General features: G+C 48.7%; 1 protein-coding gene across 5 annotated transcripts in view; it reads left to right on the top strand.

Moving 5' to 3' along the window:
* fyb1 (FYN binding protein 1) overlaps positions 1 to 23,977 on the top strand; it is a 106,045-nt gene that overhangs the window by 71,484 nt on the left and 10,584 nt on the right. For 4 of the 5 annotated variants that reach the window (XM_033018495.1, XM_033018494.1, XM_033018497.1 and 1 more), the window contains 8 exons: positions 5,352 to 5,514; positions 8,159 to 8,190; positions 9,540 to 9,600; positions 11,146 to 11,286; positions 12,433 to 12,461; positions 15,046 to 15,109; positions 21,216 to 21,315; positions 23,503 to 23,665. In XM_033018495.1, coding sequence (XP_032874386.1) covers positions 5,352 to 5,514; positions 8,159 to 8,190; positions 9,540 to 9,600; positions 11,146 to 11,286; positions 12,433 to 12,461; positions 15,046 to 15,109; positions 21,216 to 21,315; positions 23,503 to 23,665 — 753 coding nt within the window. The remainder of the gene's footprint in view (positions 1 to 5,351; positions 5,515 to 8,158; positions 8,191 to 9,539; positions 9,601 to 11,145; positions 11,287 to 12,432; positions 12,462 to 15,045; positions 15,110 to 21,215; positions 21,316 to 23,502; positions 23,666 to 23,977) is intronic. The other variant, XM_033018498.1, reaches the window with a different exon arrangement.

Here is a 23,977-nt window from a genome sequence, read left to right as displayed (position 1 = left end):
CACTGTTGAATCCATCTTGCTGCTCCACCATTAATACCCAACCATTGAACCTTCTTAACCAACCTTCCATGAGGAACCTTGTCAAAGGCCTTACTGAAGTCCATATATACAACATCCACTGCTTTACCCTCATCAATTTCCCGAGTAACCTCTTCAAAAAATTCAAGAAGATTAGTCAAACATGACCTTCCAGGCACAAATCCATGTTGACTGTTCCTAATCAGACCCTGTTTATCCAGATGCTTATATATATTATCTCTAAGTATCCTTTCCATTAATTTGCCCACCACTGACGTCAAACTAACAGGTCTATAATTGCTAGGTTTACTCTTAGACCCCTTTTTAAACAATGGAACAACATGTGCAATACGCCAATCCTCCGGCACTATTCCCGTTTCTAATGACATTTGAAACATTTCTGTCATAGCCCCTGCTATTTCTACACTAACTTCCCTCAATGTCCTAGGGAATATCCTGTCCGGGCCTGGAGACTTATGCACTTTTATATTTCGCAAAAGTGTCAGTACTTCCTCTTCTTTGAATCTCATAGTTTCCATAGCTACTCTACTTGTTTCCCTTACCTCACATAATTCAATATCCTTCTCCTTGGTGAATACCGAAGAAAATAAATTGTTCAATATCTCCCCCATCTCTTTTGGCTCTGCAGATAGCTGTCCACTCTGACTCTCTAATGGACCAATTTTATCCCTCGTTATCCTTTTGCTATTAATATAGCTGTAGAAACCCTTTGGATTTACTTTCACCTTACTTGCCAAAGCAACCTCATATCTTCTTTTAGCTTTTCTAATTTCTTTCTTAAGATTCTTTTTACATTCTTTATACTCCTCAAGCACCTCATTCACTCCTTGCTGCCTATAATTATTGTAGATCTCTCTCTTTTTCCGAACCAAGTGTCCAATTTCCCTTGAAAACCATGGCTCTTTCCAATTTTTACTATTTCCTTTCAACCGAACAGGGACATAAAGATTCTGCACTCTTAAAATGTCACCTTTAAATGTCTTCCATTTATCTTCCATATCTTTCCCATAAAACAAACTGTCCCAATTTACTTCTTTTATATCCTTTCGCATCTCCTCAAAGTTAGCCTTTCTCCAATCAAAAATCTCAACCCTAGGTCCAGTTCTGACCCTCTCCATAATTATATTGAAACTAATGGTATTGTGATCACTGGTCCTGAACTGTTCCCCAACGCATACCTCTGCCACCTGACCCGTCTCATTTCCTAACAGGAGGTCCAGCACCGCCCCTTCTCTAGTAGGTACTTCTATGTATTGCTGCAAAAAACTATCCTGCACACATTTTACAAACTCCAACCCATCCAGCCGATTGATTCCCTTGATTCCACTAGCCCCTAGAGCTCTATCTAACTCTCTCTTAAATCCATCCAGTGATTTGGCCTTCACTGCCCTCTGTGGCAGAGAATTCCACAAATTCACAACTCTCTGGGTGAAAAAGTTTTTTCTCACTTCCGTCTTAAATGGCCTCCCCTTTATTCTAAGACTGTGGCCCCTGGTTGTGAGCAACATGTCCCATCTACACTTGTCCCACCTGCCTGCATTTGGCTCGTATCCCCATAAACCTGTTCGATCCATGTACCTGTCCAAATGTTACTTAAACATTGCAACAGTACCAGCCTCAACTACCCCTGCCAGCTGCTCGTTCCATACACCCACCACCCGTTGTGTAAGAAGGTTGCCCCTCGGGTTCCTATTAAATCTTTTCCCCCTCACCTTAAACCTACGTCCTCTGGTTTTCGATTCCCCAACTCTGGGTAGTCAGCCGGACCTCTCCTTACAGCTCAGGCCCTCGAGTCCCGGCAACATCCTCGTAAATCTTCTCAGCAACTTTTCCAGCTGAACAACATGTTCGGCGTGGACATTGTGGGCCGAAGGGCCTGGTCCTGTGCTGTACTGTTGTATATTATATGTTGTTAGTATCTGTGATTGCAGAGTAGGTATCTGGATCTCACTCTTCACTCAAGGGCTCCATCTAGAGGAAGAATATAAAATGTCAGGCCTGAGCATCTGGAGAAAAGGCAGATTGAACATATAACACAGCACAGGAACAGGCCCTTCGGCCCACAATGTCCGTGCTGAACACGATGCCAATTTAAGCTAATCTCCTTCACCTGCACGTGACCCATGTCCCTCCATTCCCTGCATATCCATGTGCCTATTTAAAAGCCTCTCAAACTATTTGAGATAGTTGAGATACACACTATCGTAGAAACATAGAAACATAGAACCATAGACAAGAGGTGCAGGAGTCGGCCATTCTGCCATTCGACCTAGCACTGCCATTCAATATGATCATGGCTGATCATCCCCAATCAGTACCCCATCCCTGCTTTCTCCCCATATCCCTTGATTCCGTTAGCCAATGACATTGAATATTTTAACATGAAAATATTTTTTCAAACCGAGAAATAACATATCGTATCTGCCTCCATCAGCTTGTTCCAGGCACCCACCACCCTCTATGTAAAAAAAATAAATTGCCCCACACATCTCCATTAAACGTTACCCCTCTCACCTTCAAGACGTGCCCTCTGGTCTTTGACATTTCCACCCTGGAAGAAAGGTTCTGACTGTCTACCCTATCTACGCTCCCCCATGATTTTATGGACTTCTATCAGGTCTCCCCTCAGAGAAGGATTAGAATGGGCATGAGATTACCTGAGGAGCAGGGTGGGCTCAAAGGTGATGGCTTCCTTCTCCCTCCGTACCCCCACCAGCCAAGACTGAAAGGCGTTGTGATCCCATTCCCAGCCTGAAGTGACTCGGTGACACAGAAACTTTGCAGTAACTCAAGAGTCAACAATCAAGAGAGTTTTTATTGTCATATGTCCCTGGCAGTTCAATTGTTACTTGCAGCAGCAGACCAGTGGGAATCCCTCCACGCGAGAGAGAATGTTACAGAAACCTATTGACCTCTAAATCTTCACTTCTTTGAACGTGGGAGTAAAACCCCGCGGTCACAGCCCGCCCACCCGCATAGTCAGGATCGAACCCGGGTCTCTGGCACTGTAAGGCAGCAACTCTACTGCTGCGCCACCGTGCTGCCCATATTGGCCTCACCAACGTCTTACATGTAACAGGCAACATGACCTCCCAACTTCTATAACTCAAACAGAAGACAGACACAAAACGCTGGAGTAACTCAGCGGGACAGGCCCAGCATCTCTGGACAGAAGGAATGGATGACGTTTCGGGTCGAGACCCTTCTTCAGACTGAGAGGCAAGGGAGAGGGAGACGAGAGATATGGAAGGATAAGGTGTGAAAATGACAGATCAAAGCAGGCGATGATGAAGGCAATATCTAATTGGTTCATTGTTCGCTGAGGGGAAGATGACAAGGAGGCATGGTGCACAACAGTCCTGCGATGAATTTTAAGGTTGAGTTCACAAACTCTATCTATACCACCCTCTTTGCCATTGTAAGATATTATGGCAACGTCATGTAGATAGGAACAAAGCACAGGTTTTCAGTACATGCAGTCGCCAGTGTGGGTCCTCTTTATTTTACATAAAATACACTGCGCATACTCACACATACTTCACGAGTCTGATAAGACAATGAATATGTAGAGTCATAGTCATAAAGTGATACAGTCTGGAAACAGGCCCTTCGGCCCAACTCGCCCACACTGGCCAACAATGTCCCAGCTACACTAGTCCCACTTGCCTGCACTTGGTCCATATCCCTCCAAACCTGTCCTATCCATGTGCCTGTCCAACTGTTTCTTAAACAATGGGATAATCCCAGCCTCAACTACCTCCTCTGGCAGCTTGTTCCATACACCCACCACCCTTTGTGTGAAAAAGTTATCCCTCGGATTCCTATTAAATCTTTTCCCCTTCACCATGAACCTATGTCCTCTGGCCCTCGATTCCCCTACTCTGGACAAGAGACTGTGCATCTACCCGATCTATTCCTCTCATGATTTTGTATACCTCTATAAGATCTCCCCTCATCCTCCTGCCCTCCATGGAATAGAGACCCAGCCTACTCAACCTCTCCCTGTAGCTCACACCCTCAAATCCTGGCAACATCCTCGTAAATCTTTTCTGAACCCTTTCAAGCTTGACAACATCTTTCCTATAACGGTGCCCAGAACTGAACACAATATTCTCAATATCAAATGGCATGAATCGCATCATTCCGGTACTCAGTTCTTAAAGTTGCTGTTACCATTATATACACTGCAGAAGGACAGTGAAATGAGCCGCAGAACTAGGGTAGGGGAGGGATGGAGAGAGAGAGGGAAAGAGGGCCCTTCAGTCTGAAGACAGGGTTCGACCCAAAATGTCATCCATTTCTTCTCTCCAAGGAAGCTGCCTGGCCCGCTGAGTTACTCCAGCATTTTGTGTCATCGAGGGAAAGCAAAGGTTACTTGATGTTAGAGAAATATATGTTCATGCTCAGCGCTCTGATTAGGGTTGCCAACTTTCTCACTCCTAAATAAAGGGCCTGTCCCACTGTACGAGGTAATTCAAGAGTTCTCCCGAGTTCCCCCTGATTCGAACTCGGAGAATTACGGTAATAGCCGCTCGTAGGTACTCGGGGTTCTCGTGGATATTTTTCAACATGTTGAAAAATCTTCACGAGTCTTCCCGCGTTTCCTGAGTACCTGCCGTTAGCGTTACAAGCCGCTAAGAGACGTCCCGAGCTCCGATGTACCCGCTACGTACATTCTACGTACTTACCATGAGTTCGATTTTTTTAAAACTCAGAATTACCTCATACAGTGGGACAGGCCCTTAAGGGACAAAGGGTCAAAATACGGGATCAAATTCCCAACGGCAATTCGTTGACCGACTCGGCCGTGGCTGGGTGAATGATGAGTTGGCCCGGGTGCTGGACTGCACACAAAGCCCAGCCGGCGGGCCAGCTGAGGAGTTTTGGCCCCGGCACCCCATCCAACTCATGAACCGATGATCGGCCATGAGAAGGGGGGGCGGTGGTGTCGGCGGTAACCGAAGGTCCGAAGGTCGGACAGCTGGCCGGGCTGCTGACCGACAGGGCCACGGGCGAGGCGCTGCTGCTGCTGCTGCACTCCATGGGCTGCACTACGTTGGGACGGGTGAGGCGGGGCCGGACGTTGCGCTCCAACCCGACAATCCCCTCGACCCGAGTAGTAGCAGTCAAATACGGGACAAGGGCGGTCCCGTACGGGACAAACTGATTTAGCCCAAAATACGGGATGTCCCGGCTTAGTTGGCAACCCTAGCTCTGACTGATGAAGGGCCAAAATGCGGGCAGGTGGAGAGGTTTAGGTCTGCATGGTTCACCCTCTTATCTCTCCCCTCTCTTGCTCGTCTCCTCTGCAGACGGTTACATTAAGGTGACCTGCGTGGACATCAACTACGACGAGATCAAGAAGAAGACACTAGGCAAGCCGAAGGAATTGGCGGCCGCCTCTCAAGCCATGAGGCAGTCGCTCCCGGATCAGGAACTCTACGATGACGTTGCCCCGATCAGTGACGTCACCATGTAAGGAGCAAAAAAACCTTGGAGACGCCAGGAATCCTGAGGGCTAGAATACAAAAAACAGGGATGTAATGCTGAGGCTCAATAAGGCGCTGGTCTGGCCGCATTTGGAGTATTATGAGCAAATTTGGACCCCACATCTGAGGAAGGATGTGCTGGCTCTGGAGAGGGTCCAGAGGATGTTTACAAGAATAATCCCAGGAATGAGTGGGTTAACGTATGGTGAGCGGGCCTGTACTCGCTGGAGTTTAGAAGGATGAGGGGGGGACCTTATTGAAGCGTGCCGAATAGTGAAAGGCCTGGATAGAATGGATGTGGAGAGGTTTTTTCCACTAGTCTAGGACTGGAGGTCATAGCCTCAGAATTAAAGGACGTTCCTTTAGGAAGGAGATGAGAAGGAATTTCTTTAGTCAGAGGGTGGTGAATCTGTGGAATTCTTTGCCACAGAAGGCTGTGGAGGCCAAGTCAGTGGATATCTTAAGGCAGAGATAGATAGATTCTTGATTAGTACGGGTGTCAGGGGTTATGGGGAGAAGGCAGGAGAATGGGGGTTAGGAGGAGAGATAGACCAGCCATGATTCATTGGCAGAGTAGACTTGATGGGACAAATGGTCCAATTCTTCTCCTATCACATGACGGAAAGCTCAAATTTATGACGGAAAGTTCAAAGGAGATGTGCGGGGCATGTTTTTTTACACTGAGGGTGATGGGAGCCTGGAACGCGATTACAAAGGTGGGGGTGGAGGCAGATATGAGAGTGGTGTTTAAGAGGCTTTTAGATAGGCACGTGGATATGCAGGGAATGGAGGGATGTGGATCACGTGCAGGCAGAGGAGATCAGTTTCATTTGGTATTATGTTCAGTACAGACTGTGGGTGTTCCTGTGTTGTACTCTTCCATGTTCTAAAGTCTCCGTTTTTCATTCTTGTAGCCATAGAGGAAATTGCAAAATTCTTCAGTTCCCAGCTACCTAGTTTAGTTTAGAGATACAGCGCAGAAACAGGCCCTTCGGCCCACCGAGTCCACACCGACCAGCGATCCCCACACACTAACACTATCCTACACACACCGGGGATAATTTACATTTTATACCAAGCCAATTAACCTACAATTCTGCACGTCTTTGGAGTGTGGGAGGAAACCAAAGATCTCGGAGAAAACCCACATGGCCACAGGGAGGACATGTAAACTCCGTACAGACAGCACCCATAGTCAGGATCGAACCCGGGTCTCCGGCGCTGTGAGCATTGTAAGGCAGCAACTCTACCGCTGCGCCACCCGGTAATGTTCTTGCTCCTCAGTCTGCATGTTACGAGAAAGGCCCCACCAGTCCCAGACCACCCCAGTGTTTGCTGCCTGCCCTGGTCAGAATCAGTAGGAAGGAACCGCAGATGCTGGTTTATACCGAAGACAGACACAAGATGCTGGAGTAACTCAGCGGGACAGGCAGCATCTCTGGAGAGAAGGAATGGGCGAAGTTCCGGGTTGAGACCCTTCTTAGTCTGAAGAAGGGTCTCGACCCGAAGCGTCACCCATTCCTTCTCTCCAGAGATGCTGCCTGTCCCGCTGAGTTACTCCAGCATCTTGTGTCTATCTTCGGTTTTAATCAGGATGGGTCGGGTGGGCAGCAAATGGGCTGCTCACAGACCAGGGATTCTGGTTCAGAATCAGATCTGTGCTTGCTGCAAAACCGCACACTCCACCTTTTACTGAATGCGAAAGAGACCTTCATTCTGATCACCCAGCTACAGGAAGGATTTCATTCAGTTGGAGAGGGTGCAGAGAGGAGACTCACCAGCATGTTACCTGGGCTCGTGGGCTTGAGTTACAGGGAGAGGTTGGACAGGCTGAGACTTTTTTTCTTTGTAGCGTAAGAGGCTGAGGGGTGACCTTATCGAGGTGCACAAGGTCGTGAGGGGCATGGATAAAGTGAACACTCTTTTATCACAGAGTGGAGGATTCTAAAACTAGAGGGCTCAGGATTAAGTTGAGAGGGGGGAGATTTAAGAGGAACTTCAGGGACAACATTTCCACTCGAGGGTGGTCCGTAGCTGGAACGAGCTGCCAGAGGAACCTATGGAAGCAGACACAATTATGAATTTTAAAAGACATTTGGACAGATATATGGATAGGAAGGGTTTCAAATGCAGGAAAATGGGACTAGGCCAGTATACCACTATGGGGAAAGTGGGCCGAAGGGCCTGTTTCCGTGCTGTACAGCTCCACGACTCTCTGACCAGTACGTGTGTTTCTGGCAATAAGGTCGACGGACTAGACTTGTAAGTTTTGTGTGGCACGGTGGCGCAGCGGGTAGAGCTGCTGCCTCACAGCGCCAGAAACCCCAGTTCAATCCTGACTTCACAGGGTGCTGTCTTGTGCATTCTCCCTGTGACCGGTTTCCTCCTACACTCCAAAGACCTGCAGGTTTTGTAGTTTAATTGGCTTCTGTGAATTATAAATTGTGCTGAGCGCTCGTGTACGGGGTGATCGCTGGTCGGCAGGAACTCGGTGGGCCGAAGGGCCTGTTTCTGCGCTCTATCTCTGAAGTCTAAAGCTTCCTCCACTACCCACTAAGACCAGCAACGTGCCAGATTTCTGCCGTTTCAAACTGTTGCTAATGTGCACCTTCTTTCCATTGCTTCCTCAGAGGTGGGGGGAACAACAGTGGTGGTGGCAGCGGTAAGTACCACTTACGCCATTCTTACACATTTAGATCCATTTCCCCCTGTTCCCCAGCTCCGCGACAGTTCCCTCAGCCAAGTGTACAAAACCTCGTGAGGAATAGATCGGGTAGACAGACGCACAGAGTCTCTTGCCCAGAGTATGGGAAATCGAGGACCAGAGGACATAGGTTTAAGGTGAAGGGGATAAGATTTAATGGGAACCTCAGGGGGTAACTTTTTCACACACAGAGTGGTGGGTGTATGGAACGAGCTGCCAGAGGAGGTAGTTGAGGCAGTGACTATCGGAACAACATTTGGACAGGTACATGGATAGGTGTGGAGGGATATGGACCAAACGTAGGCAGGTGGGACGAGTGCAGATGGGACATGTTGGTCGGTGTTGGCAAGTTGAGCTGAAGGGCCTGTTTCCACGCGATATCACTCCATGACTCTATGAACTCGAAGCAACAGGTCAGGCATTGCCCCAAATCCCCAACTCACCTATGTTCCCCATCCGGACTCCAGTGAAGAAGAATTTCCCTTTGGGCAGCACAGTAGCGCATCAGGTAGAGCTGATGCCTCACAGCGCCAGAGTCCCGGGTTCAATCCTGACCTCGGCTGCTGTCTGTGGGCATGTGAAGTTTGCACGTTCTCCCTGTGACCGCGTGGGTTTCCTCCGGGTGCTCCGGTTTCCTCCCACATCCCAAAGACGTGCGGGTTTGCAGGTTAATTGGCCCTCTGTAAATTGCCCCCAGTGTGTAGGGAGTGGATGAGAAAGTGGGATAACATAGAACTAGTGTGAACGGGTGATCGATGGTTAGCGCAGATTCGGTGGGCCGAAGGGCCTCCTTCCAAGTATCTCTAAACTAAAAACGCAAATCATTGAACCATTGAAAGATACAGCACGGAAGCAGGGCCTTCAGCTCACCGAGTCCACGCCGACCATCGATCACCCGTTCACACTAGTTCTATGTTATCCCACTTTCTCATCCACTCCCTACACACTAGGGGCAATTTACAGAGGACCAATTAACCTACAAACCCGCACGTCTTCGGGATGTGGGAGGAAACCGGAGCACCCGGAGGAAACCCACGCGGTCACAGGGAGAACGTGCAAACTCCACGCCCACAGACAGGCAGCACCCGAGGTCAGGATCGAACCCGGGTCTCTGGCGCTGCGCCACTGTTGGTGGGGGAACTGAGCGAGTCAGGTAGCGTCCGTGGAGGGGAATGGACAGGCGACGCTCTGGGTCGGGATACTCCTTCAGGCCGATTCATTGAGGAAGGCTCGCTCGCGGCTGGCGCTGGGTAGCGAGGGCCTGACTCTCTGGTGTCTCTCTCTTCCTATTCCTCCCCCCTCCACAGGGCTCTTTTCCAGCGGTGAAGAGATCTATGATGATGTCGACGAGATTCCTGAAGATTTGAAGTGAGTGGCCTGTGATGGGATGGGTGGTGGTGGGGCCTAAGCCATGGTCTTGGTCAGAGGCACTAGATACACACTGGAGTGCAGTGAGAGGCCGGGGGGTTGATTTAATGACCCCCCCCATTCGCTGTACTCTGACTGATTGTGGGTGGGGGAGCTGGAAGGAAGAAGAGACCAGGAGAAATCAGCGCCGTCAACAGATAATCTCAGGCATTTTGGGTTAAGACCCTTCCTCAACCCGTCTCGACTTGAAACGTCACCTATCCATGTTCTCCAGAGATGCTGCCTAACCCACTGAGTTACTCCAGCACTCTGTGAAACGTCACCTATCCATGTTCTCCAGAGATGTTCACACGAGTCGAGACCCTTCTTTAGACTGAGAGTCAGGGGAAAGGGAAATGATAGATATGGAAGGGTAAGGTGTGAAAATGGGAGCTCAAAGGGGGCAGAAATTAAGGAAAATGTAGAATAGATCATTGTTAGCTGGGGGAAGGCGACAACGAAGCATAGAAAGCAAAACTTAACCAGGAGGACAGTCAGACTGGTGGGAGAACTGGGAAGGGGGAGGGATGGAGAGAGAGGGAAAGCAAGGGTTGCTTGAAGTTAGAGAAGTCAATGTTCATACCGCTGGGGTGTAAGCTGCCCAAGCGAAATGTATGAGGTGCTGTTCCTCCAATTTGCGCTGGGCCTCACTCTGACAATGGAGGAGGCCCAGGACAGAAAGGTCAGTGTGGGAATGGGAGGGGGGAGTTAAAAGTGTTTGGCAACTTGGAGATCAGGTAGGTTTAGGCGGACTGAGCGGATGATTTCAGCTAAACGATCGCCGAGCCTGCGCTTGGTCTCAGCGATATACAGAGGGGGTGGGTAATGTTTTAGGTCGAGACCCTTGTTCAGCCTGAGAGAGGGAAAAGCGACATATGGAAGGGTAAGGTGTGAAAACGAGAGATCATAGGAGACGAAGATCACGTTGGCGCAGCGGTAGAGTTGCTGCCTCGCAGCGAATGCAGCGCCGGAGACCCGGGTTCGGTCCCGACTGCGGGTACTGTCTGTGGGGAGTTTGTACATTCGCCCCGTGACCTGTGTGGGTTTTCTCCGAGATCTTCGGTTTCCTCCCACACTCCAAAGACGTGCAGGTTTGTAGGTTAATTGGCTTGGTAAATGTATGTGTAGGATAGTGTTAATGTGCGGGGACCGCTGGTCGGCGCGGACCCGGTGGGCCGAAGGGCCTGTTTCCGCAGCTGTATCTCCAAACTAAACTAAATCAGGGAAAATGTAGAATAGATCATTGGTGACTGAGGGGAAGGTCAAGAGTCAAGAATCAAGAGAGTTTTAAATTGTCACGTGTCCCAGACAGGACAATGAAATTCTTACAGCTGGAGTGGTAGCGGATACTGTAGAGATGCCGCCTGTCCCGCCGAGTTACTCCAGTATTTTGGGGCCGATCCTGGGTTCCACGGGAGCGAGTGGTTTGGAACGAGTGGTTCTGGGCTGGCAGAGTGGCACCAGGAGTTGTAACGTGCGGGTAATAACAGCGTACCTACTTTGAAGCCCTGCTGCACAGGACGCATCAAAGCAGAACTCCTGGTCCTGGCTGAAGAGGAAGAAGGCGGAGACGGACGCCAAGGAGGGAAAGGCGAGAGAGAAGGAGAACGGTGACCCTCTGGGCAAGAGCAGCGAGCGCTGTCTGCCGTAAGATACGCACAATGGCCGGACCACCAGCCTACTAATAACCCCCATCTGGTACTAATACGTCGGAGTGTGTTCATGCTAACTTGATTAGCAGCAGTACTGACTCCATGTGCCAATGTCTCTAACCCAATCAAAATCTTTTCCAATGAGTGAAGACTACCAGGGTTGTTGTAGACACAAGGAACTGCAGATGCTGGAGTACAAAAAAAATACACAGAGTGCTGGAGTAACTCAGCGGGTCAGGCAGCATCTCTGGAGAACATGGATAGGCGATGTTTCACAGAGTGCTGGAGGAACTTAGTGAGTCAGGCAGAATCTCTGGAGAACATGGATAGGGGTCGGGTCGGGTCAGGAAGAAGGGTCTTCTATCCTTAAAGCTATGTCTCACACATTTTGTCATTTCATCTCTGACCTTAGACCTTTTACAAATCAGAAAAAATACAAACCCGTACTCACCTATCACTCGCCAGGTTTTCGAGCTGCCTCCACCTCTTTCCCCTCTAACCATAATCAGTCATAATATCGTACAGCACAGAAACAGGCCCTTCAGCCCAAGTTGCCCACGCCAACCAACATGTCCCATCTACACCTGGTACAGCATGCCCACGTTAGGCCCATATCCCTCTAAACCTGTCCTGTTGTTATAGTCCCTGCCTCAACTACCTCCTCTGGAGGTACCACCTCGTTCAATATATCCACCACCCTCTGAGTGAAGAAGGGTCCCGACCTGAAACGTCACCTATCCATGTTCTCCAGAGATGCTGCCTGACCCGCTGAGTTACTCCAGCACTCTGTGAAACGTCACCTATCCATGTTCTCCAGAGATACTGCCTGACCCGTTGAGTTACTCCAGCACTCTGTAAAACGTCACCTATCCATGTTCTCCAGAGATGCTGCCTGACCCGCTGAGTTACTCCAGCACTCTGTGTCTACTTTTTTTTTGAATCTCTGAGTGACTTTGCGAAGACCACATCTGACTGGGTTTGTATGAGGCTTCCATGTCTGTTCCACTAACATGTTGATTCTTGTCTTTACCTCATCGGCCTCTAACATTGTCAGTCTATTACTTTTACCTCTCAATCACTCCCTGAGGATTCAGGTCTCTCCTTGCTGTGGAGTAAATTTCTCTCTTTTTTATCTCTGAAGGTCCATCCCTCCATCGTCAGAGCTTGCAGGTAAGGGGATTTCCAAAGTGCTGCGGTTGTGTTTTATTTGTTTTGTGTGTGATTTTTGTGCTGTGATTCTGATGATCTTGAGATTTCCATACTGACTTCACTATCACGCCCACTCGGTTCAAAACTCTTTTATTGACACGCGCACCCAGATCCTGCTATATTCTTGTCTTGCCTACAGTTCAGTGAAAAATCCCACCACACACACTGCACAGTCTTACTAAATATAAGTGTAAAGCCCCTGTCCCACTTTCAAATTGGCGACCTCTGCCTAGTTTGCCCTTGACTCGTACTCGCAGCATAGTCGCCACAAGGTCGTAGGAGGTCTTCGTAACTCTTCCTCGTGCTCGTGAGTGGTCTCCGCGTACTCGTGGCCTCAAGTAGGTCGCGGCGTTTTTTTCCAGCCTGATTTAAAAAATGTCCACGAGTAAAAAAAAGGTCGGCATGGAAAAAATCCACACTTTTTACTCGTAGGTAGTCGTAGGTCGGTAACTGGCCTGAGAAAAAAATGCAAACATTACATCATTTTATCATGTGATCATTTTCCACTCATAGCTAGTCGTAGTTGATGTTAGGTGTGGAAGACTGAGGTCGAGGGGGGTCGTAGGAGGTCGTAGACATAGTCGTAGGAGGTCGTATACATAGTTGCAGGAGGTCTTAGACATAGTTGTAGGAGGTCGCAGACATAGTTGTAGGAGGTCGTAGACATAGTCGTAGAAGGTCGTAGACATAGTCGTAGGAGATCTTTTACTTCGGTGAGTCAACACGGACATGACATTTTTTTCAACTCGTCTAGGGTCTTCTAAACTCGTGGATTAGGTCGTCCCAGTGGGACAGGCCCGTAAGGTAGTAGACCACACTTAGGGTGGCCCAGGGGTAGAATTGCTGCCTCACAGCACCAGAGGACCGGGTTTGATCCTGAATACGGCTGCTGTCAGTACGGAGTTTGTACGTACTCCCCGTGACCTGCGTGGGTTTTTTCCAAGATCTCCGGTTTCCTCCCACACTCCGAGGACGTACAGGTTTGTAGGTTAATTGGCTTGGTGTAAATGTAAAATAATCCCTAGTGTGCAGGATAGTGTTAGTGTGCAGGGATCGCTGGTCGGCGCGGACTCGATGGGCCGAAGGGCCTGTTTCCACGCTGTATCTCTCCAAACTAAACTGAACATCCCTGTGATGGGCCCTGGACAGATTGTCCGATATACGAAGGCCCAGGAATTTAAAGTGCTAATTCTCTCTCAAAAATAAAAACTGCCTCGTTGTCTCCTGACTTAACCTTTTCCCACAGTGTTTCAACTGTGTCCATAGTTTAGTTTATTGTCACGTGTACCGAGGTACAGTGAAAAGCTTTTTGTTGCGTGCTATCCAGACAGCGGAAAGACTATACATGATTACAATCCAGCCGTCCACAGTGTACAGGTACAGGATAAAGGGAGTAACATTTAGTTCAAGGAAAAGTCCGATCAATGATAGTCCGAGGGTCTCCAATGAGGTGGATGGTAGCACAGGTCCGCTCTCCAGTTGTTTTAGGATGGTTCAGTTCAGGGATGGGGAACCTGCGGCCTTAAGGCCGCATGCGACCTACTAGGCCATTAAGTGCGGCCTTTTGAATGAATCCAAATTTTGTCGAATAGGTCAGGAGAACATATTTATTAATATGTTTTTTATTCGTCTTATATTATATTAAATTTTAATCTTAAAATGAACGTGTTTAAAATGCTAAAAAGTAAAAGAAGATTTGACGAAATAATCCTCCCCGACTGACAGCCACAATTAAAACATTAGTAAGTCATGAGGGAAGGATTCACACAGAGAGTGGCTGATGCCTTCAATGCTCTGTCGGAGGTGGAGGAAGCAGGTACAATCACATCTACGTCAGAGCAGACCCGCCAGATACATTTATGGGCGGCAAGGTGGCGCAATGGGTACAGTTTTGATCCTGACTATGGGTGCTGCCTGTACGGAGTTTGCACGTTCTCCCTGTGGGTTTTCTCTAGTTTCCTCCCACATCCCAAAAGAAATGCACATTTGTAGGTTTATTGTGCTGTGTTCTGTGTTCCAGAAATGTAAAAAAAAAACAAAGTATTAACTTGCCTGAAAAAGAGTAGACTTTAGGTTTAAAGGTAGACAAAACTGCTGGTGAAATTCAGCGGGTGAGGCAGCATCTATGGAGCAAAGGAATAGGTGACGTTTCGGGTCGAGACCCTTCTTCAGACTGATGTGGGGGTGGTGGGGGGGAGGGGGGCGGGAAGAAAAAAGGAAGAGGTGGAGACAGTGGGCTGTGGGAGAGCTGGGGAGGGGAAAGAGGGAGAAAGCAGGGACTACCTGAAATTGGAGAAGTCAATAAAATTGAAGAAGACTTTAGCATCAAGTACACTGGTCTTTTGCAAAGTCAACCGGCTGCCACATGCTTAAAGCCACGTGTTTGTCAGACTGTACCTCAGTTTGGTTTATTGTCACGTGTACTGAGGTACAAAGAAAAGCTTTTTGTGTGTGGCTGGGGACTGGGGCTTTTGCTGTGGTGAAGTTTCTTTCATTCTCAGCTGCAGTTGTTTTGCTGACGCCTGCCTCTTGTTCTCTCCCCCAGGGGGTGAAGACGTCTACGACGATGTCAGCGCAGAAGATTTCCCACCACCGCCTCCCGAATTCAGGTACAGTCCAACCTGCCCCGGCGATAATCAGCTCCCAAAGCTGCCTCAATGTTTCAACGGTGCTTTCAATATCACATCCAGGGGCGGAAATCCTGGTGGGGCCAGGGGGGGACACGTCCCCTGTCCCCCTCTCCCCCCTTTTTTGTAATCCGGATTTAAAAACCCGATGAAATCTCCGCTTTCCGCGCGAAAGTGGGGGCAGGACTACTGATCTAGGGCGCCGACTGGGCGAGAGAGACGTCAGTCAGCAGGCAATGGCCAGAGACGTCGGGGTTAGACAGGAACTGTGCCCCCAGCCAGCGTAGAGAAACAGCGCTAAACCAAGCTCAACTGTTCCTGTCCCGCCGGGTTAACCTACAGCCCTGCCTGGACTTGCGGGAAATATGGCCCAGGTTTACAGCCAGCGCGGAGAAGCAGCGCTGGTGTCCCGTCAGTCCAGGCAGGGCTGTAGGTTAACCCGGCGAGACAGGCAGAGTTGAGCTACATTTAGCACTGGATTGAGCCTCCGTAGCCTCGCGTATGTGTTTGTGCAGCCGCCTAAAAATGGTTTCCCCCCCTGTCCCCTAGTCCCCTCCATATTTTGATAGCGATATCCATGCCTGGTCACATCTGCCAAGTGTAGGCGCACAGTGAAATCCCACTTCAGTCCAGTCTAGTTTATTGTCACGTGTACCGAGGTACAATGAAAAGCTTTTGCTGCGTGCTATCCAGCCAGCGGAAAGACAACACATAGATGCTGCCTCACCCACTGAGTTTCTCCAGAATTTTTATCTATCTTTGAATTTTCCAGCATCTGCAGTTCCTTTTAAACATGGTTACAATCGATCCATTTACAGTGTACAGATACATGATGAGAGAATAACGTTTAGTGCAAGGTAAAGCCAGCAAAATCCGATCAAGGATGGTCCGAGAATCATCAATGGGGTAGAGGGTGAGACCGCTCTTAGAGTATTTTGTTCAGTTCTGGGCACCATGTTTAGGAAAGATATTGTCAAGCTTGAAAGGGTTCAGAGAAGATTTACGAGGATGTTGCCAGGACTAGAGGGTGTGAGCTGTAGGGAGAGGTTGAGTAGGCTGGGTCTCTATTCGTTGGAGCGCAGGAGGATGAGGGGTGATCTTATGAAGGTGTATAAGATCATGAGAGGAATAGATCGGGTAGATGCACAAAATCTCTTGCCCAGAGTAGGGGAATTGAGGACCAGAGGACATAGGTTCAAGATGAAGAGGAAAAGATTTAATAGGAATCGGCGGGGTAACTTTTTCAACAAAGGGTGGTGCATGCATGGAACAAGCTGCCAGAGGAGGTAGTTGAGGCTGGGACTATCCCAACATTTAAGAAACAGTTGGACGGGTACATGGATAGGACAAGTTTAGAGCGATATGGACTAAATGCTGGCAGGTGGGACTGGTGTAGTTGGGACATGTTGGCTGGTGTGGGCAAGTTGGGCCGAAGGGCCTGTTTCCACGTTGTATCACTCTATGAGTCTATGACTCTATAGTAGTTCAGCGCTGCTCACTGGATGAGTCCAGTCTAGTACAGTCATACCCAAGCACATCCCCGATTAGCATTTTGTACAGAAATAGTCTACTAATCCCGCATCCATAGAGTGATAGACCTGTAGGTCACAGCCTCTGGCAGCTTCTGCCACCCACCAAACTAAGGAGGCAGCACAGGTGACCATTCGGCCTGTTTGTGATGGTCTAGGTTTAGTTTCATTATCGTCACGTTTACCGAGGTACAGTAAAAACTGGAGTCCGACAGTGAGTCTGAAGAACGGTCTCGACCCGGAACTCACCTATCCATGTTCTCCACAGATGCTGCCTGACCCGCTGAGTTACTCCAGCACTCTGTGAAACGTCACTTATCCATGTTCTCCAGAGATGCCTCCTGACCGGTGTTGTATTTATGAGTTTAGTTTGCTTTAATTCACCGAGGTAGAGTGAAAAGCTTTTTGTTGTGTGCTATACAGTCAAAGACAAGGCTATACATGATTACAATCAAGCCGTCCGCAGTGTACGGTTCACATTTGCTGGCAAGCAGCTAGATATAATAGTGACAATTAGGAGGCTTTTGGATAGACACATGGATATGCAGGGTATGGAGGAACATGGATCACTGTACGTGCAGACAGATAAGAGTCGGTCCTGACATCATGTTCAGCACAGACATTGTGGGCCGAAGGGCCTGTCCTTGTACTGTTCCATGCTCTATCACAATTCTTAGACCCCTGTACCTTTTTCCCGATGGTTTAGTGAGATGAGAGTGTGGCCAGGGTGGTGTGGGTCACTGATGATGCTGGCTGCCTTTTTGAGGCAGCACCTCCTGTAGATCCCTTCGATGGTGGGGAGGTGAGTACCCGTGATGAACCAGGGCAGTGTCCACCACATTCTGTAATCTCCTTCGTTCCTGGGCGTTTAAGTAGCCGAACCAGACCTTGACGCAAGCAGTTGGTATGCTCTCTACATTGGAAAAGAGCTTACTGTATATAAAATGGAGATGAATGAGAAGAGATGTGATTTGTTTTTTATGGCATGAGAATGAATGGAAAAGGATCTTGGCTTTGCAGATTCCTGGATCACTTCTTTATTTCTTTAAGCAGAATAGCAGAACACAGCTCGGCATTTGATTCTAACATGACTCTACACTCAGTCAGCCCATGCTAGTAAGCTGCTGTCTAGGGCAACCATTGATCTGCCCAGGTGGAAGATCACTGATTTATCCCTAAATCTGCATGGTGACACAGCGGTAGAGTTACTGCCTCACAGCGCCAGAGACCCGGGTCCGATCCTGACTACGGGTGCTATCTGTACGGAGTTTGTACGTTCTCCACGTGACCTGCGTGGGTTTTCTCCGAGATCTTCAGTTTCCTCCCACATTCCAAAGGTGTACATGTTTGTAGGTTAATTGGCTTGGAAAATGTAAAAATTGTCCCTAGTGGGTGTAGGATGGTGTTAATGTGCGTGGGGTCGCTGGTCGGTGGGGGCTCGGTGGGCCGAAGGGCCTGTTTCCACGCTATATCACTAAACTATAAACTAAACTAAACTGACAAATCAAAGTGTAATTTCTCAGGCTGGTTCTGATGGTTTGAGTTTTTTGATCTTTTCCAATATAACGATCTGTCGTGGACCAACAACATTTAAGCAACGGCCAAGAAGTCACACCAAATGCTTTACTTCCTGAGGAGTATGCAGATATTCCAAGATGGCGCCCAAATAGGGTTGCCAACTGTCCCGTATTTTGGGCTAAATTGCTATGTCCCATATGGGACCGCCCTTGTCCCGTATTTGACTGCTACTACTCGGGTCGAGGGGACTGTCGGGTCGGAGCGCCGCGTCCGGCCCCGCCTCACCCGTCCCGATGTAGTGCAGCCCATGGAGTGCAGCAGCAGCAGCGCCTCGCCCGTGGCCCCGTCGGTCGGCAGCCCGGCCAGCTGTCCGACCTTCGCTTACCACAAACACCACCACTACCCCTCCTTCTCATGGCCGATCATCGGTTCATGAGTTGGATAGGGTGCCGGGCCAAAACTCCTCAGCTGGCCTCCCAGCACCCGGGACAACTCATCATTCACCCAGCCACGGCCGAGTCGGTCAACGAATTGCCGTTCGGAATTTGTCCCGTATTTTGACCTTTTGTCCCTTATTTGGGAGTGGGAATGTTGGCAACACTAGGCCCAAGCCTGGTGACTCTACGTGTGCTGGTTCCAGATGTGGATCTGCAATCACTCATTACATTCGCTCCACACTTTTAAACCTCTACACCAACAGCAGCATTTCTTACTTTAACTTTTCTCCTTATGATCTCCTCCCAGACCTGTCGATTGTCCACCTCTCAGGACCTACCGCACCATCTTCAATCGCACCTCACTGGAATTTATCTTGCACTAAACGTTATTCCCTTTATCGTTTATTTGTACATTGTGGATGGCTCAATTGTAATCATGTATTGACTTTCCTCCAACTGGTTAGCACACAACAAAAGCTTTTTGCTGTACCTCGGTACAAGTAACAATAATCAAAACTCAACTCAACTGAACTGAACAGACCAACCTCCCTTCCATTGACTCCATCTACACCTCACGCTGCCTCGGCAAGGCCAGCAGCATAATCAAGGACCAGTCTCATCCCGGTCACTCCCTCTTCTCCCCTCTCCCATCAGGCAAGAGGTACAGAAGTGTGAAAACGCACACCTCCAGAATCAGGGACAGTTCTTCCCAGCTTTTATCAGGCAACTGAACCATCCTATCACCAACTAGAGAGCAGTTATGGCCTCCCATCTACCTCATTGGACTTTATCTTGCACTAAACTTTATGCCCTTTATCATTTATCTATACACTGTTGAAGGCCCGATGGTAATCATGTATAGTCTTTTTGCTGAGCTTTTGGAGCATCTCTGCCCAAGACTGCAAGAAATCGCACAGAGTTGTAGATGTAGCCCAGTCCATCACACAGACCACACTCCCCACCATCGACTCCATCTACACCACGCTGCCTCGGGAAAGCAGCCAACATGATCAAAGACGTATCCCTGTCCCACCCTGGTCATTCCTTCTTCTCCCCGCTCCCGTCCGGCTGAAGGTACAGAAGCTTGAAAGCGCGCACCACCAGACTCAGGAACAGCTTCTTCCCCTCTGTTATCAGGTGTTATATTGGTGAGAGGGGAGAGATTTAAAGAAAACTTGAGGGGTAACGTTTTCACTCAGTGGGTGGTGGATGTATGGAACGAGCTGTCAGAAGAGGTAGTTGAGGCAGGGAAAGTAGACATTTGGACAGGTACATGGATAAGAATGGGTCATCGCGGGCAGGTGAGTAGTGTAGATGGAGTCTTGTATGTCTTGGACCAATTGGGTTGAAGGTCCTGTTTCTGTGCTGTATGACTCTAGGTGTGGGACTTTGTGTGATATTTGACTCTTTGACTCTAAAGGGCCTGTCTCACTTGGGTGTCATTTGCACGTCATATACGCGACATCATTTACGCGTCATGACGCGTGGTGAGACGTGGTGGCGTAGGCAGTGACAGGCGATAGCGCGCGGCGCCCCAGGATTTTGGAATTCTCAAAATCCTCGCGCGCCACCTGCGTGATGCGCAAATGACGCCCAAGTGGGACCGGCCCTTAAGGGTATTCTCCTTTTCTGCAATTAACCTGTTCACTGCCAAGTATTCTTTCCACTGTTGGCCATGGCCTGAGTATACTTGGCACTGAACAGGTCTGTGTACTCACTCTGCCCGTCGCAATGAAGTGTGACTGACCTCAAAAGTTGAGGCTGCCTGACTGGTTGAGTATCTGCAATGTTTTGCGATGTTATTGTAGCACTCAGCTGTTCGCCTTTCAGTTGGGGTGTAACACACAGTGTGTAAGAAGGAACTGCAGATGCTGGTTTACACCAAGGATACACACAAAGTGCTGGAGTAACTCAGCGGGACAGGCAGCATCTCTGAAGATAGGTGACGTTTTTGGTTGGGAACCTTCTTCACACTGCCAGGAATCCCAGAGGGGGAGCAGTGAGAGAGGGGCTCACGGAACTGCCTTCGGAAAGAGGAGGAGAACCTCTTCCAAGGAGGCACACATTGGGAGATTTCATAGTGGAGCAGTGAAATGCAGAAATAAGGAACTGCAGAACCTGGTTCACAAAAAAAAAGACACAAAGTGCTGGAGTAACTCAGCGGGTCAGGCAGCATCTCTGGAGAAAAGTTTGCATCCCTGTATCCCTTCCCTATATTCTCTTCCCCAGCCAACAATGGGCCATTGTGGGCTCCACCCTTCCTTGGTCATCTGTTGCCAGCCCTCCTTTGTTCAGGCCTTTTCTTACCTCCAGTTCCCTCCCTCTATGTTCAGTCTGAAGAAAGGTCTCGACCCAAAATGTCACCCATTCGTTGTCTCCAGAGACGCTGCCTGATACGTTGAGTTGCTCCAGCACTTTGTATCTATCTTCAGTGTCTAGTGTCGTCTCGGTGAATGTTGTACGGGATCAGGCCTAGTGTGGGAGTCGGTGCGAGTGTTACTGAGGTGTGTGAGGAGAATACAACGGGAAAGGCTCCTGCCTTGATTTTGATTTTAGTTAAAGGTCAAATCTCCTAAAGCCGTGTTCTTTTTTCCTATTGAACAGTTTGAGAACTGGACCAAATAAAGGCAAGAAAGACGATATGGATCCAAAAAGAATCAAAAAGTTAGAGAAAGAGGAAAAAGACTTCAGGAAAAAATTTAAAGTAAGTGTTCTGTCTTCAAAACTCTTTACGATTCTATGGAATTGCTCATTAAACTTTCTGCTAAAATACAATACAATACAATTTATTGTCATTTGAGCCTCAGTGAGGCTCAAACGAAATTCCGTTTCCACAGCCATACAAACAAAGACAATTCCTAGACATACACACAATTTAGTTCACACAAACATCCATCACAGTGAACCTACTGTGATGGAAGGCAAAGTATTTTCTCTCCCCTGTTCTCCATGTCTCTCCCGATGTCCAAGCCCCAGGCGGGCGATGATAAGTCCCACGGCCATTTTAGGCCGTGCCGGGCGATTTACGGCCCCGCTCCCGGTCCAAATGTCACAAAGTTGGAGCCCCCGGCGGGCGCTGGAATGTCCCACGGCCATGAAGTCGTGCTGGGCGATGTACGACCCCGCTCCAGGTCGTTCCAACCCCGCGACATGGGCTGGAGAAGTCGCGTTGCGGGAGCTCCGGGAAGCGGTCTCTCTCTCCCCCGGACCCGCGAGCTCCCGATGTCCCGACAGTCCACCGGACAGGGAAGAGATTTTAAACAGTTTCCCCCGCCCCCCACCCCCCCCCCCCCCCCCCCCCCCGCCCCCACATATACACATTTAAAACCAATATTAAAAAACACCAACACTACATTTAACTAGACAAAAAATAAAAAAAAGACAGACAGGCTGTAGGGGCCGCTGCAACGGGTGAGTCGCGCCGCCGAGTCGAGACTGGTAAAAAATAATACCCTCTGTTCATAACATAGAAACATAGAAAATAGGTGCAGGAGGAGGCCATTCGGCCCTTCGAGCCAGCACCGCCATTCATTGTGATCATGGCTGATCATCCCCAATGGGCCTTCTCCCCATATCCCTTGATTCCACCAGCCCCGAGAGCTCTATCTAACTCTCTCTTAAATCCATCCAGTGACTTGGCCTCCACTGCCTTCTGTGGCAGGGAATTCCACAAATTCACAACTCTCTGGGTGAAAACGTTTTTTTCTCATCTCAGTCTTAAATGGCCTCTCCTTTATTCTAAGACTGTGGCCCCTGGTCCTGGACTCGCCCAACATTGGGAACATTTTTCCTGCATCTAGCTTGACCAGTCCTTTTATAATTTTATATAATCATAAGAAATAATCAGACATTATTATCCTGTGGATAAAACAAAAAAAAGGTGGCAAGGTGGCGCAGTAGCAGAGCTGCCACCTCACTGCGCCAGAGACCCGGGTTCTATCCTGACTACGGGTGCTGTCTGTACGCCGTTTGCAAGTTCTCAGCGTGACCACATGGGTTTTCTCCGGGTGCTCCAGTTTCCTCTCACATCCCAAAGACGTGCAGATTTGTAAATTAATTGGCTTATGTAAATTGTCCCGAGTGTGTGGGATAGAACTAATGTACGGGTGATCGCTGGTCAGTACGGACTAGGTGGGCCGAAGGGCCTGTTTCCATGCTGTATCTCTAAATTAAACATTGGAGCAGAATTAGGCCATTTGGCCCACCGAGTGTGCTCCACCATATAATCATGGCTGGTCTATTTTTCCCTCTCAACCCCATCCTTTTCCCCATAATATTTGATGGCTTTACTAATCAAGAAACCTACTGCATCTATCTCCACTTTAAAAATACCCAAATGACATTGCCTCCTCTGCCATATATTATTTATTGTCATAGACTGATACAGTGTGGAAACAGGCCCTTCAGCCCAACCTGCCCACATCGACTAACATGTCCCATCTACACAAGTCCTACTGGCCTGCGTTTGGCCCATATCCCTCTAAACCTTTCCTATCCATGTGCCAATCTAAATGTTTCTTAAATGTTGCGATAATACCAGCCTCAACTACCTCCTCCAGCAGCTCGTTCCATACGCCCACCACCCTTTTTGTAAAATAAGTTACCCCTCGGGTTCCTATTAAATCTTTCCCCCCCTCACCTAGTTTTCGAGTCCCCTACTCCGGGCAAGAGACTGCTTGCGTCTACCCGATTTACGATTTTGTACTCCTCTATAAGATCACCCCTCATCTTCCTGCGCTCCAAGGAATAAAGTCCCAGCCTGCTCAACCTCTCCCTTCTAGCTCACACCCTCGAGTCTTGGCAAGGTTGACGGCATCTCATTCTCGTTTTTTGTTAAGTGTCTGGAAATGTGAAGCAGAGTGTCATTTTTTATTTCCCTCGCCTCCAACAGTTTGATGGGGAAATCAGGATTCTAGGAACTGTCCAAGTCGCTCAGAATTTAACCAACAAGAAATGGGGCAACCGCGATCTACCGCTAAAAGCGGGTGAAGTTTTAGACATTGTCCAGCACACCGATGAAGTTAAACTGCTCTGCCGCAACGTAGATGGAAAATGTAAGTTTATTTCATTTGTTTTAATAAATAATATCTGATGAGAGGCATGAGGACATGCAGAGGCTGGAATCTTAAGTGAAAGACAAAATGCTGGAGTAACTCAGGGTGTCAGGCAGCATCTCTGGAGAACATGGATAGGTGATATTTCGGGTCATTTATTCGAGTTTGAAGAGGTTCATGACCTGAAACGTCACCTATCCACAATGTAATCAGGACAGCCAGACTGGTCGCAGAACTAGGTTGGGGGAGGGATGCAGAGGGAGAGACGTTCTATGCTGCCTGACCCTCTGAACATAGATTTGAACATTGAAT

The sequence above is a fragment of the Amblyraja radiata genome, chromosome 3 (assembly GCF_010909765.2).
Source record: "Amblyraja radiata isolate CabotCenter1 chromosome 3, sAmbRad1.1.pri, whole genome shotgun sequence".
In the NCBI taxonomy this organism is placed as follows: Eukaryota; Metazoa; Chordata; class Chondrichthyes; order Rajiformes; family Rajidae; genus Amblyraja; species Amblyraja radiata.
Note: the sequence above shows the minus strand (reverse complement) of the source record. Positions and strands in the feature narration are given on the sequence as shown.